Below are 15,831 nucleotides of genomic sequence, written 5' to 3' on the forward strand. Positions count from 1 at the left end.
TCACTCGCCACTGAGGAAGGACTAGTGTTGTCCGAAAGCTCTGGTTCTATTTTTGGCTGTTTACTTACGTTTACTTTTTAGCTGTTGCTTATCATTTTTGTATCTCTACTGAGATCCAGCCATTGTTTCCCACAGCATTGTTGTTTTTCAGTATTTTGCCTTTTAATCTATATATATATATATATCTTCATGCATTTGTATTTTTTTTACTTGTTTTTTTAGGGCTTGATCGAGCTGCATTTGACAACAAAGAAGTTTCATTTGAGGAACATAAAAAAGAAGAACATAATATGTGGCATTACCTATATTTCATCGTACTTGTGAACGTGAAAGACGAAACTGAGTTCACTGGACCAGAAAGCTATGTTCACTTCATGATAAAGGTGAGAGGCTAAGAACAACTACAGCTTCACTATGCAAATATTTTGTTATATTACAGTGAATATTGTTTATTTATTTATTTACTCTACCTTTTTAAAGTGATTACACTTTCAGTGATGCAGCACTGACCTAGCTTGTGAATCACATGAACAAAAAAAGAAATGAAAATCAGAAAATAATAATATTGTAGTATAAATATGTTTAGAATAACATTATATAATGCTCTTGTTATGACCTGGTATGTAATGTACTTTTACGAGGAAATTTTAATCGTGATTTGCCATAAATAGTTTTTATAAATATTTTTCTCTTTAATTTCATAATTGCAACATGGCCTTGTAAAAACCCCATGTGTGACATAAGCTTTCATGTTTAAATAAATTTTTAATATTCATTAATAGTTTATAAATAATATGCTATACTAGTGTAGAGTCAAAGAACTTTGCAACATGTTAACAACCTCTAGTAACTTCCAAGTTATTAAGCTGGGATTATTTATATACACACATTAATAATATAATACAAAACACACATTAATAAAATAATATGTAGTGTTTATGTTACATTATGGCAAAGACAAGCCAAACCAATCACTTGTAGCAAAGATTGATATTTAGTTATTAATACAGGGTTAAACAGTAAAATGAGAGCTATAAAATGGTAGAAAAATCATTAAAAGCTGACATTTTATTTTGAAGTTACAGGAGTTTAGACATACAGCTGTTTAAAGGACAATATTTGAGAAATCAGTCTTCAAATTTATGATTTTGGGCATTTCTCAGGAAGAATCCGTCACTAAATTGTAAAAAATTGTTGTTTTAACATTGAAAATGGGGAAAATAAGAGCATAGCATGATATATAGATATATAAAGGTTAGTTTAGTTGTGACAAAATAGATTTCAAAAATTTTGACATTCCATCATGTTTTTGTCATTATGTCTAAACAGGATTGTCAACGAGTGACTGGTATGGCTTGTCTTTGCCACATTTTATGTTAGACATGCACAATAATAGGAACAATAAATACATAGTATCAGTAGTATAAACATCAAATCCAAAAGATGACAATGACTTCATATACTTCCTTATGACCATACACAGAGGTCTTGAACCTTTTCTATAATTTTCTTTTTATAATAAATTATTCAATAAACCCTGATTGAGTTGAATATACATCCTTTCGTTGCGAGTATTTTCTGTAGCCTCTGTGCGTTGGTATTCAATTCATAATCTATTTGACATTAAAATTATTTTATTACCAGATATCAGGATAGCACAACAAGATAATGTCATAACATATACCAGCCTATGAATTTATTCCCATCAATTCTTTAGTAATGGCAAGCCTCCCACCTTTTTAATCCTCATATGAACAACAACCTATAAATATCACTATTATAATGCCTCCGGTGTTATTACTCCTATCGATGCTTTTCCATACTAAATTGTTAATTAATGTAGATTTGTATTTATTCTGTTTTAATAAGGTTAAAAATTTAGCAAATGTTTGTCTTTTTAGCATATATTACAAGCTAAATTATTTATTGTACTCATAGAGAAGCAAAGTACAAATAGCATCTTCATGGGCTTTCCAGTTGAGCTTACGACAGGCAAACGGCTACTTGGAGCTTACCTCAAGCTTATGTCTACCTTGTCTGAACCTGTCTAGTAATACTGATTATGTTTTGCCTACTTTTCGTCATAAGACTAAGTACAAGCAAGGACATTTAATATGTTAGTTAATATCAAAGTTTAAATTGTTTTCTGTTCCTATGTTATGCTCTATTAACCTCCTACATGGATACATCCGAGTATGATTCTTAATTTATTTTTCTAAACTTCATCGTAGATGTTAATATCAAAGTTTAAAAAGGTCTCTGAGATTGAAATTTGTTCTGCTTCCACATTAGTCTTGAAACAAACATTTAATCAAAAAAATATTTAATTGTACATATGGTATATGAGTGAAAAAATTATGCTTCTCAATGTATTATTTTCAAAACTTCATCTTTGAAGTTATTCAATCAGTCAGTCAATCAATCTATCAATCAATCAATCAATCAACTTTATTGACAATAATGGACTCTTGAAGTGACAGTGGAAGGAGTTTCGACTCCAAAACTGTTCATAGATTAAGAGAATATTTTCTAATAAATAATAATAATTCTGGATTTATATAGCGCCTCCCGTTGACACAACCTCGAAGCGCTTGAACATTATTACCCCCGGATCACTGGATCAAGCACATATGGAACACACACTCAAGCCCCATAGGGGAATTCCATAATGTTGCAGCTGTATTCAGTGCAGGCTGTGTTTGAACCTACCAGGTACCCACTTGTACTCCTGGGTGGAGAGAGACAACCGTAGATAAATTGCCTTGCCCTAGGACACAAGCGACTTGCACAGCGAGAGTTTTGAACCCCCGACCTCGAGGTTGGGAGTCCAAACCACAACTGATGCGCCAACCACTTTCCAAACACAACCACTTCTAACAGTTATTCTTATCATCAAGAAGGTTTTACAATGAGTATAGCATTTACTGTCCATTTTATTGATTAAGATTGAGGATGGGTAACTTTTCTTTATGTAAGACAATTAGTTTATTTTAGTCTCATGCTCATAGCATCTGGATAAATTTAGAACTGTTTCTTAGGTTCAGTCGTAAATGATTGATGCCAAGATTGGTCAAAAAGATTTGAAGATTGATCAAATGAACCAAATGGGTTTATTCATTCAAATGTAATCAGTTTATTTTGTCCTTATACATAAATGTAAATCTGCTCGTAGCTGTCTTTCCTTTAATGGTATTCAAGACCTTCATACTATTTTGACCTATATATGGTCATGATGTGCCCATATATGGTCATGATGTGCTTATATATGGTCATGATGTGATGTCATCATGACCATATTTAGGCATGTAACATGTTTTTGTCAAATAAAATTTAATAGTGTGGACAGGGCTTTGAGATTGTTGAGGTTTCCTAAAGAGCAGTTATAATTCTTAGATTTAATTGTATACATATTGCAATAGAAAAATGTTTTGATTTCTTATAATAAACAATAACTTAATTTTAGTTTAAATATGTCTTCTGTATCCAACTTTTTTGACAGTGTGGCTGAACCAATTACTTAACATTATTATTAATAGTATATTATTATTTACTATAATTTATAACATACAATTTTTAACAATATAATAACTTCCCATTCAATAGATGACAGAGCAAAGAAAGAAGAAGCAGCGACAAGGTCTTGTGGAGTTAGAACGTATGCAGACGACTGGAGCGGGACGTATGATGGATCCTGGCATGAATGGACACGAGGGGTAGTGACACGCTTCATAGCGGTAAATAAACATCATGGTTGTTGGTGCTTATACACACATTTGCTGAAGGAATGCAAATTGTCTGTATGAAGAAACAAAAAATACAATTATATATTTGTTTGTTAAGTGTGGTTCTCAGAATATTATGAAATCATCGATGCACGAGGATCTCATGTTTTTTTTAGATTTTTTGGAAGTATATATTTTAGAAATATAATAGATAAAAAGAAAATAGACATGTTGTGACTTATTTTTACTGAAGTATATTCGTAGATACCTTGATGAGTGTTAAAATGATAATGGTATACATTAATTTGAAACTACAGATTAACATAATCTTAATATCATTTTCATATTTATATTGAGATTCAAATATTCATAATATTAAGTAAATTTGCAGAGTTAATCTCATTTACATATTTAATTTGCATAGTTCCATGATATGTATATCCTATGAATTTTTTTTATGTTTTTTTAAATATTTTGTTATGATAATAATATTTTATTTTTTGGAATTTAAGAGGCTTAGAATATGGTAGTTTGTAAAAAAAGATTTATTAAATCATTATTCCAATATAAAAAAAGTATACATTCCTAGTGAGAAATCTTCATTATGTTATTAAAATATTTATTTCAGAGGTATGATAACGAGAGAATTGGATATTGGTAGTGTTTTAATTATGCAACAGTGTTTAATACGTCCTTGTAGATATTCCCTTCCAACCTTTAACCCCACCCCTCCCTCCTTTTTCTTTCTCTGAAATCCTTAATCAGCCAACAGACTCACCAAATCCAAGTTAATAATTATGCTAAAGCCCTTGATTGATTTGTCTCTCCTCAATGTGTAACCTTTACTGCAATTTCTTCATTATTTTTGGGATGTATATATTATTATATGCTCTATTTATTTACGTTTTTGGTGATCTGCTAGTTTTTTCCCTTCTCCACATCTTATATCTAGTGTTCATTTTCGTTTCCATACCTGTAACCTTATTCCACACATCCCCTCATTTTTTTCATTCTTCCCCCCCCCCCTTTCCTTTTCTCTGTAGCTCCATCCTTTAATTTCTTTTTCATAATATTGTCTTTCAAGAATTTATAATTTAAATGATATAACAAAATATGTTATGTCATGTACTGAAGTATGTAATGATCTCAAAATTTATACTTTAGTAAATTGTCCTATTAGTAAATGGAGAGCTACCGTAACATTTACTACAAATATAAGTAATAGACTGATGACGACATATAACAGATTATTTATCTAAAGGGTGGTCATACTAACGATTTTCTAGTAAACATGCATGGTATTTACAACAGTGTATATCTAAGGTAAAGGTCAAAATTATTTATTCTATATGAGAATAACAAACATAAAAAGAATTATTATCCTCTCGTACGTGTGAACCATGCATAATTTTAAAATATAAAACTACACAACATATAGATTACCTAGTTTGTTTCTTCTGAATTTTGGTGGGTATTTAGGTAAATTTCTTTAATACTTGAGAGAGAGAGAGAATTTATGAAATGTCAATATATTCTGAATACCATGAACAACATGCCAATGATGATTGTGCCGTCAATATTATGATAAACATTTCTAATAGTCTACAAAAATTACCATGCTAATAAATCTTTTGATTTATACACATAATAATGAATGTATAATTTAACCAATCAAGACGTTAGCATGTGTTTGTCTCGCTAACGGAGAGACTTTCTTGAGCAAAATAAATTGGTGACATCGCAATTATTCTGTGAGATATATCTTATTTAAGAAAATGTATTTTAATGATATTCTGATAGTTTTGGTTATAATCGGAGAAGTTATGCTAACTGATCTAATGGTATGCTTGGGTTGTCCCTTTACTTCTTTAATTTTCTCTTTCGTGAGCTGACATTAGATGCGCGTGTGCAGTACTGTACATTATAACGGACATCGACTGCGTATGTACGTACGTGTGACCAATTGCATGTGATTACGTACTACATCATAGCCAATCCAAAATAGTGTGCTCAGGATGTTTCATTATTATGCAGTGCTCTAGATTCAACTGGATCAAAAATATTAGGTGTATATCAATTTGTAAGCATGTTAAAATGTCAGTTTCAATTTCAGATGAGAAAATTATCTCAAAATAGATTTTACTATTTCTTACATGCAAATAGAAGTATATATTACGTCTCTAAAAATAGAAAAAAAATAACTCTTTATAAATGCGGTTTTGTTTTTTATCGTGTCTTAATTTTAGCTGACTTAAGATGTCGTCCTTTCATTTTATTCTTTCTCCGTCGCGAAAAACCTACTTAAAGTAGGCCGGTGGTTCGAATTTTTTCTCGACAGGAGTCCTGCTAAACGGACACGAAAATAATTGAATATAATATTTTGCTTGCAAACTCACTGCTCGGTAAAGTAGCATAATCATTGAATTTAATGCCTAAATGCGGCTATAAACCCAAAAATCATTGAATTGATAATACTAAATTTTATTTGCCTATGCTGTGCTGCAGTAAACCAAACTAAATATCACTGAAAAATTAATTCTCATTGCTACACAAACCGAATATTATTCAATTTAATTTCCTTGGATTGCAAAATAATCTTCGTTTTTTTATGAAGGAAAGAAACCTTCTACTTATTGATTAAATTCAACGAATTCTTAGTAAAATCTCGAGGAGATGTGATTTTTGTGAACCAGCCGACAGGTGAATTTAAGGGTAAGGTGGAGTGATCAATCAAGTAGATCCAAGCAAAGGCTTGAGCGATGCACAGGCTGCTTCTTTTTTTTTTTTATCAAAACAAATTGCATTCACGAAGTTGTCTGAAAATTATTCCGAAAATATAGTGTGATATCAGGAAACGCATATTAATATACACTCATATATTTTGCTTTGTTTTTTTGCATGTCTTACATAAGTATGAATTTGAATGATTGACTCTCTAGGCTACCGTATAGTTTGTCTAATACTGGCTGTAAACGATGGGTTCGTGTTGGGTGTTTTTTTTCTGATCGCTGTCCGAGGACGGTATTAACATTAATTTTTAATGCTAAATAATTATTTTATTAATAATTTTGTATAAATGATATAGAGTATATTGCTTTCCATTTAATGTATTATCATATTTTATATTTTCTAGTTACGATTTTTTATTTCATTTAACAAATGTGTTATGAAATATATAAGTTTTCCTACTGATTCATTTTTTAAACATTGCTTTTTGCAACCGATGTGGTTGGTTTTTTGAGTTTTAGAATCGTTGAAACTTGCGATTTTATAGGATGGTAAAATAAAAACATAATTATCGACAATTGAAATGAATATAAATGTACCAAATGAAATGAAATTTCTCTTTGCGACTTTATTAACGGTCATATATCGATGTTTGTTGATGAATGTGCATGTTGTGTCAAGTCGTGTTTAAAATGCGCCGACACTCGTCCGACGCGATTCAATTAGAACGGAACGCGCGCAACGAATAGTTTTTATGGGGATCCGCTCTGATTGCCACCGTTTGCCATCAGCAGATGGCGTCCAGCGCTCACATGGAGCAGAGATAGATTCGACGGTCGACGCAAGGTGTGCCGACTTTAATGATGATGATCATAATGGCAGAAGAGATGGATGGACAAGTTAAAACATCTCAAACATCTCAATTTTTTAGTTCCATATTATCAGACTTTCGATTATAAAGGTGGTGGTTGTCTTAGGTTGTAGCACGTTTTATTTTATTTTATTTTAACGTACGCTGGAAACAATATAAACAAACATTCTAATGAAATGACCTGCCTCTGTTCTAAGACGGCACTTTCGCGTTTCAATGATTGGTGTTTATTAGTAGTAGTTTAGTGTTTTTGTTTTAAATTATTTATTTTAAGCTTAAGAGACAAACGTACGCCAGGAGTTAGCCTACCTCCAGTAGCAGTCCTAGTTTTAGCAGGTGTGCTGGCTATGTGGAGTAATACATAAGATTATAGTAATAAAAAAATTGCAATGAAAATTATTTCTTCGGTAATAATGATTAAATTAAATATTTACAACCCCCCCCCCCCAGTACACAATCGGATAGTAATATTCAATAGTAATTTAGTTCATACCATACTATACGTTTGCTTCGACATTGTTGCCAACTTTATAACATATTATTGCTTGTACATGAGCAGAAATTAAGATATGATGACGTCAATAAGTCTTATAATTAGCTTTCTTGAAAAGTATGAATAGACCTACGAGTGAAAAAAATTAGTAATATTTAAAATACTAATGATAATATTACAACCGTATGTTAAAATCGGAATGTTGTCAAATTTATAGCATAACGCTTCGCCAGTTATGACCAGTAATTATGGTATAATGACGTCATAAAGTCCTATAAATAGCCATAATAGTTATTCCTACTGGACTGAAAGCTAAATTTAGAGTGAAGGTAAAATAGGGCGCTATTAATAAATTTCAAAAAGCTATTAGGTTTTGCCATTTCCATATCAATTATTCATTTCATTACCACACAGTCATTCAATAAGCTAAGTGAATATATTTTGTTTATACCTGCATTCGCCGTCGGTAATTAGCCTATATATTACTTTGTACATTTACTAAATTAATTGGCACATGTTGAATTCTTTCTTCACGCACGAAGCTTCATACATTACGGTGTAGTAGGCGTAGAAGTAGACCTACACGCGTTCCACGATCAGGGAGTCCATGCATATACAGGTCTTTCTCTAATTAAAGACCTCCAATTTAAGACCACTTTTCTGTGGTCCCAAATGAACAACTGTCTTTTTATCTTTATTATTCTAATTAGAGACCAAAGCTGCTAAAGACCATGGAAACCCCAGTCCCAAAGTGGAAGACCTGATCTCTTATTCCTGTTCTTTAAATTTAACCGGGGCCTACTTTAATAATAAGAAAAAAAACTAAGTAAGCTCAATCAATCAATCAATCAATCATTTCATCAATCAACCAATCATCAATCAATCTTTCAATCAATTAACCTACCAATTAAGCAATCAATCAGTCAAATAATATATCAATCATCGGTACTTCTATTGGCGCCAAAATCCATTTCACTAATATGTTCGACTGCATTGATGACAGGTTAAAATAAATACATTTTAATCAAAGGACAGGGTCCCAGACCAGGTTATCTGTGGACCATAAGGAAAGAGCAGCGGAAAAAAAAACTATGGGCAGGGTGGGGGTCTCTAGAAGCTAACTGCAGTCACGATGGAGAATTGGCAGATGTTTAGTGTGGGAATGCGACTGAATGTTTCAATGTATAAAAAAGTGAAATAACTTATTTTGCAAAATTTGGTGTGTTTGCCGCCACTGAGATAACAGTAAAGGCTTGAAATTAATATGACGTCAGGTTTTAAAAGACTCTTGCGTAATTATGATGATCATCACCGACGCAGTAAGTGCAGTTACTGATGTTACAACTCATTGAACATTCCTCTTCTAGTTTCCGTCGATTAGTTTCAGCAACATTTTCCAATATTGGTGGCACCAGATAAAATCATATAGGCATAGGGCCTACTTTGTGGAATTAGGAAGGCTCCTTTGCAAAATGTATCCACACAATATTATTTCCCCCGTTAATCAGCATATTGGGTTGACGAGCACTGTTTGACCAAAATATCAATACCAGTTACTTTTTTCTCGTACCTGCCCGTACAGATGGACGTTATTGATTTGGTGCGATACGACGTGACGTAACTCTAGAACGGATCCACTCATCTGTTACCATTCTTTGTTCTCTGCACAACGTAATCTAGGGAAGCCAACGAGAAGTGAACTTTCTCGCATGCGCAAATGATTTTATGTGACGTTATTACGTTTTGTCGTCGCGCAATCGAAAGTTACAATTACTATAGCACATTCTTTTTTGGGTGACAATAGTTTTACCGCTTTTGTTATTCCTTGGCAATGATTCGAGTTTCGTTGTAATGCTTTTCCATGTTAATTTCTTGTAATTTTTTCGGTATTTTGTTGCATTTCTTTTGTAATGTATTCTGTATTGTCTTGCGATTAAGACTATGAGTAGAAGAAGAGAAGACGATATGCACATTTAATGTTAATATTGTAAGCGGTGCTGTCACTTGGCGCCGCCATTCTGTATCGAAAACGTGACAATCTTTGCGACAAGACAGGAAGCATAATATGAATTGGTAATGCGGCCATGATTTCTTCTTTAATTATTCATTCGATTAATGATTATGTTTAATTTGTTCAGTGAGGAATGAATCACACTTTGCTGGTTTTAATTTATTCTAAAACAGGTAAAAAAACTAGGACTAAACCTATTTATTTGACGACACTGAGAGAACTACTGTATTGAACTAGAAAAGTGGGCATTTGCCTATGCTCTTCCATTTACGAGGGTGACGGTATAACCTCATACTTCGGTTTGGGTGCTAGCTTGGTGTTATTTTTTTCCTTGCTAAGGCTATTTATTTAGCAATTTTTCGTTGTTTTCTTACCTATTGTCGAGCGCATAGCTACGTCGTTTATTTGCGCTATAAATTCATCTATTATTACTATTATTATTAGGCCTATCATTATTATCAGTATTATTATTATTATTATTATTATTATTATTATTATTATTATTATTATTATTTAAATACTGTACGCTTAGATACGCCACTGAACTGGAACTTAATATATAAAATACGGCTGTTCTAAAAACAGATAAGCTAAAACTACGTCATCTTACTCTGACCGACAACAAAGTTGTATAATAATATACACACTATTGTCAACAACCGGTATCATCAACAAGACAAACCCCTAGTTATGTTATTTTGTGAAAATAATCTTGTAAGAAGCCTAGATTTCAGTTGATTGCAAATAACGCGTATTTTAATCTATCATTCCATGCCATATTGATTTAAAATGTTTGTGCAACGAGTAAGCCTTAAGCGGTATCTCTTATTAATTTGTTTTTGTGTTCAGACATATTGATAACACTAGTAAACACTACCAGACGTATTTTTGACATTAATATAGGTCTAAACGAACCAACGCTACCAGACGAATTTAATTTACAATATTAAGATACATTAAATGTCCCGTTGAGTAGGCCTATTTACGTATAGATAATCACGGGCTGAGAAATAGGCCTACTTTACAGCACTGTATTCGCCTAAATTAATGCACGAAGCATTTACTAAGAGCAAAATCTATTTTGTTAACAATATGCATGTTATATCCAAATTACACAAACAGGTTTTTTTTTGCAGTTACATTCCCCATGAGATACTGTATATATAGACATTATTACTGGTACGAATTCATCAAGCAAATGATACAGTAGCGACATAGGAATTAAAGATTAAATTATGGCCATATTTAATTCACATCGAATGGACTCAATTTATTCTCCGCTTGTAAGCATACTGGTTTCTTTTTTTTTTCAATAATCTTGTAATCAAAATTGTCTGCAAGTTCGTGTCCTTTGCGAGTCAACCGGCGTCACAATATACCATCAACATGCTTATTTCAACTTCTATATTTCTGCGTTAAATTACCTTTTGTCCCATGTGACTATGTGATGTCATTTATAAGTAGGCCTAGTAGTAATTTCTCGAAAATGTCTTGTGTACAGGACGCAGAAACCTTTCGTTTAGAGGGCGGGCTCGATTGCATAGAGGTCTAGGAATTACCAAAAATGGGTACACTAGGAATATTCACTAACATAGCCGTCGGAAGCATTTTGCAAATATGGTCCGGCCATTGTAAGAGCGGGATGGGGGAAGAGTCCATACCAACCTCAGCCTCATCATGGTTGGGCTGAGGTGCGAAAATTGTAGGAAATAGTACCTCTAGATGGCAGAAAATGACACTCTTTAGTAAAATTCACCATCACATCACCATTATAGTCAAAATGAAGCGCCAGAAAATTTCCCATGAACTTTTATCATCGATTTTCGGCAACAGAGTGTGATGAGACCATATAAAATAAGACATTGTCTTTGATGTATTTAGTTTACTTTATCACTTCAAAGATCATCTCAGCCCCACCTCCTGCCATGGTTGGGGCCGAGGTGCGAAATTTGTGGGAAATAGTACCTTTCATGGCCGGAAATATCACTTTTATAGTAAACATTCGTCATCATTATCACATCACCATTATAGTAAAAATGAAGCGCCAACAAATTTCTCTTGATTTTTCATCATCGATTTTCCGCAACCATAGATAGGCCTTAATATGCGTGATGTACCATAGAAAATAAAACTTAAAAACATTGTCTTTTTTATGTACTTACTTTACTTTACTTACTTCAAAGCCGTGAGTCCACACCCACCTCAGCCCCATCAGGGTTGAGGAATAACACCTCAAGATGGCCAGAATGACACTGTTATATAGTAAAATTCATCATCATCACATCATTATGATATTTTATCTGCAATTTCCGGCAATAATAGAGATCTAATTAACTTCTGTATTGTACCATAGAAAATAAAACTTAATTGTCTTTGATGTATTTACTTTAATTTACCTACTTCGTGTGCCGAAAACCAATCTTATACTTGTTCTCATACTTCTCAAAAGGCACGCGCACTCGAGTCGTGTATTACAGATAATTCAGATGTTAGTGGGCAGAGATACCGGAATCTTGCTATAAGATAAGATGTACAGTAGGGCCTACTTTATTTGGCTGTACAGCGCTCTTTCGTTAAAACCTGGGTCATTAATTATGCAGTTCAATTCAACAACTTTCAGGCATCTTCTTTACTTATGAAATTACGTTGCGGTCAAAAAAGTGAGTGTAACAAAAACCCCCTTAGAAATATGTGGGGGACGTGTCCCCCATCTCCCCATGATCTGCGCCCATGCTGGTAACCAGTAGAGACACTACCCGGTCCCCTCAAGGGGCGGACACAACACCATGGTTGAAAAAATGGCTCCTCTGCCGGGAAATAGCACATAGGCCTACATACTTTACAAAAATGAATGTCCCTCACTTTCAAAGGGTGATAAATTATTGCAAGTAATTAGGACCGGCTTGACCATTAATACCTTTGTGTCACATATTAGCCTACATACTGATTCCATCGGAGTTTTTTTTTTAAAGTCGATTCTTATCCTACAATCAGCATAATAATACTTATCGACATCATCATCACTGCCATCATCATCATAATCATCAACCGTCAACATCATAACCACTACCACCACCATCATCATCATCATCGCCATCAACATCATCAATATCATCATAACCACCACCACCATTATTATTATTATTATTATTATTATTATTATTATTATTATTATTATTATTATTATTATTATTATTATTATTATTATTATTATTATTATTATTATCATTATTATTGTTATTATTATTATTGTTAATAATAATATTATTATTATCATCATCATCATCACCCTCATCATCCTCATTGTCATAAAGGAATGGCGCATTAGAAACAGAATAATGAATTGTTTTTTATACCACTCCAGGTGGCGTTCTACATATAAATATTACTCAATGGACTACTAAGGAGACTTTACAATTTAATAACAAATGTGAGTATAGTATTGAACATTTTGCATCGTTAATTCACTAGTTAAATGGGAATTTTGTCATCATTCTATGGTTATTATTTTGACTAAGTTTGTTAGGCAGCCACATTGAAGGCATTGACAATTTCCTCGACAGAAGCATGCACTGACATGGCTGCATTCCGATTCAACAACATACAATCCAAGTGACTGGCTAAAACCATCAAAGAAACTGGCTAAAGAAACGTTATTTACAGTAATTACAGCTAGGGGCTGGTTAACTTCCGTTCGTTGTTTACATTGTAGATTCGTATCTGGTTTTTTTTTTCATTGACACTATATGCAATTTATTACCAAGAGTCTATAATTATCTGGTGCACAAATTTTAACCTTGAATAATCAAAATTTGTTATAGCCCGACAAAAATATTTTCTATATTATTTTTATAGGACAGCGAAAGTGATCGAGATAGGCCCAAATAATACCGTCTTTATCAACACTGATATTAATTTCTTCATGGATGTGTACTTCCATGATATCGATATCAAGTAAAGCTACTACTGTAGTGTCGGATCCAGAAATTCGAAATAGAGGGGATCCAGGGGGACTTTCACATATGGATTTATGATTATAATAATAATAATAATAATAATAATAATAATAATAATAATAATAATAATAATAATAATAATAATAATAATAATGATAGTATTAATAATAATAGGCCTAATAATAATAATATATAAAAATAAGAATGATAGTAATAATAATGATAATAACAACAGGAAACGCTCATGGCACCCCTCCAGTACAGCCTACAAGAAATGTCGAAATGTAAAAATAATGATAATAACAACAGGAAACGCTCATGGCACCCCTCCAGTACAGTCTAAAGAAAAGTCGAAATGTAAAATAAATGTTTTATCTTTCAGCTCAATTCATGATAGAAAAGCGTGTTTAATTTGGACCTCAATGGAAATGGGCTGGACTCTGGCCTAATGGGTGTTCCTGAAGTTCGGTAATTTTTACTTTTCTTGATCCCAATCCATTTGTTATCTTGCTTGTGCATGTTGAGCATCGAATAAATTCAATCAATCATTCCAAAAATATTATATCATGACAAATGTTTGTGTGAAGATATAGTTATGATATGTTTATTGTTTAAATTTACTGTATTTATGAATCTATATATTCATTTCTATTGAATGGTACACTTTTTTACATTTTATTTACCCATGACAATATACATAATTTGTTTGCGCTATTGCGATCTACTAGTCCTACCTAATACCATGTATTTAATAATCCTCACATCATTCTGTAATATGATGATACTATAAATAATTAATATTTAATATGATAATGCTGATATGATAATAATTGTGAAGTACTATTATGTTGTATCAGCAGCATTATTCATTGCGATAATTGAATATGATAGTGTTAAGGTTGGGGCGCTCACTAATTTTTTAGGGGGGAGGGGGCAGCCGTAAAAAATTGGAGGGGAAAAAAAGAAAATTACATTCAAACTTAAAATCTGAGAGTGCCATTTCTGGCCATCTAGCGGTGCCATAATCGAAAAGTTTCTTACCTCCGCCCCAACCATGGTGTGGCTGAGGTGGTGGGAACCCTTCATTTGGCAAAGTCCCTCCCTGGTGGGCCCCCTCTATTTCAAACTCCTGGATCTGCCACTGTTTTTATTTATATATTATATTTTGATGATACTGTCTCTGTTTCTTTATCTTTTCTCAATATTTTTTTATTCCAGTGATGTAGACAAAGAAGCCACAATTATCAGGAAAGAATGTCCGGACTGAAAGGGCAACAGAACTTAACAATTATTTATAGATAACCACAAATTGTGTCACTCATCAAACTCCTGAATATGAAATTAAAATATTGTTTGTGAATTTTATTTTTTAAATGTTTTCCTCTGTAAAAATCTCAAAAATAATGTTAGTTTAATTCTTGTAGGCTGTATGTTTATTTATATTGTATTATTACTGCTAATGTTTATCTTATTAATGAAATAACCTATTTGTTGTAAAGAATATAGACATGAAAGATAATAAAAATATATAACATTTTGAGGATTAAAATCAGGTATGTTGATTTTTGCCGGATGTACGTGATATAGACCTACAGATATAAATATAAAATGTATAGGCCTACATATATCCCAACTTGATTTCAATGCTTGAAAATAAATATCGAATGGAATTGTGCGTCTCTTCTCATCTTATTTAATGTCTGTGTTTACTGTAATAAATTCAATAGCTAAAATATCCTTATTATAAGCTTACACCAAAAGTGAAGAATTACTTCATCATGCTTCATCAATACGTGCTACTTTAATTATTAAACTAGCAAATCTTTTGAGGACACCCTCAACAAAAATATAAAACCGGAAATAATGTTGTTTTCATATAAAAAGAACTACTGTATGTAAGCTGATATCATCTAAAAAATTATATAAACTTATATCTTGATCTGTTTTTTTTTTTTTTTTAATTTCGGTTCTCTAAACATAACACGAGCTGTCTGACCAAGCATTTGCGTAATACGTGTCGAATATTACAATTTGGAAATTAGTTTGTAGTT

The 15,831-nt window shown here is 32.5% G+C and overlaps 1 protein-coding gene and 1 long non-coding RNA gene across 2 annotated transcripts in view; both read left to right on the forward strand.

The window, feature by feature from the left end:
- The window catches only part of LOC117111734 (inositol 1,4,5-trisphosphate receptor-like), a 92,391-nt gene extending 88,674 nt beyond the window's left edge, over window positions 1-3,717 (forward strand). The window contains exons 55-56 of the mRNA XM_033254736.1: window positions 223-383; window positions 3,604-3,717. Coding sequence (XP_033110627.1) covers window positions 223-383; window positions 3,604-3,717 — 275 coding nt within the window. The remainder of the gene's footprint in view (window positions 1-222; window positions 384-3,603) is intronic.
- Window positions 3,718-13,187: 9,470 nt separating this feature from the next.
- On the forward strand, window positions 13,188-15,455 carry LOC117111736. The gene is made up of 3 exons (XR_004445907.1): window positions 13,188-13,254; window positions 14,163-14,248; window positions 14,999-15,455. It is a non-coding gene; the product is annotated as an uncharacterized LOC117111736 (long non-coding RNA).
- The last annotated feature ends 376 nt before the right edge of the window (window positions 15,456-15,831 follow it).

Source organism: Anneissia japonica, unplaced genomic scaffold (assembly GCF_011630105.1).
Source record: "Anneissia japonica isolate Jap-2015-1 unplaced genomic scaffold, ASM1163010v1 scaffold288126_len377047_cov203, whole genome shotgun sequence".
Classification (NCBI taxonomy): Eukaryota; Metazoa; Echinodermata; class Crinoidea; order Comatulida; family Comatulidae; genus Anneissia; species Anneissia japonica.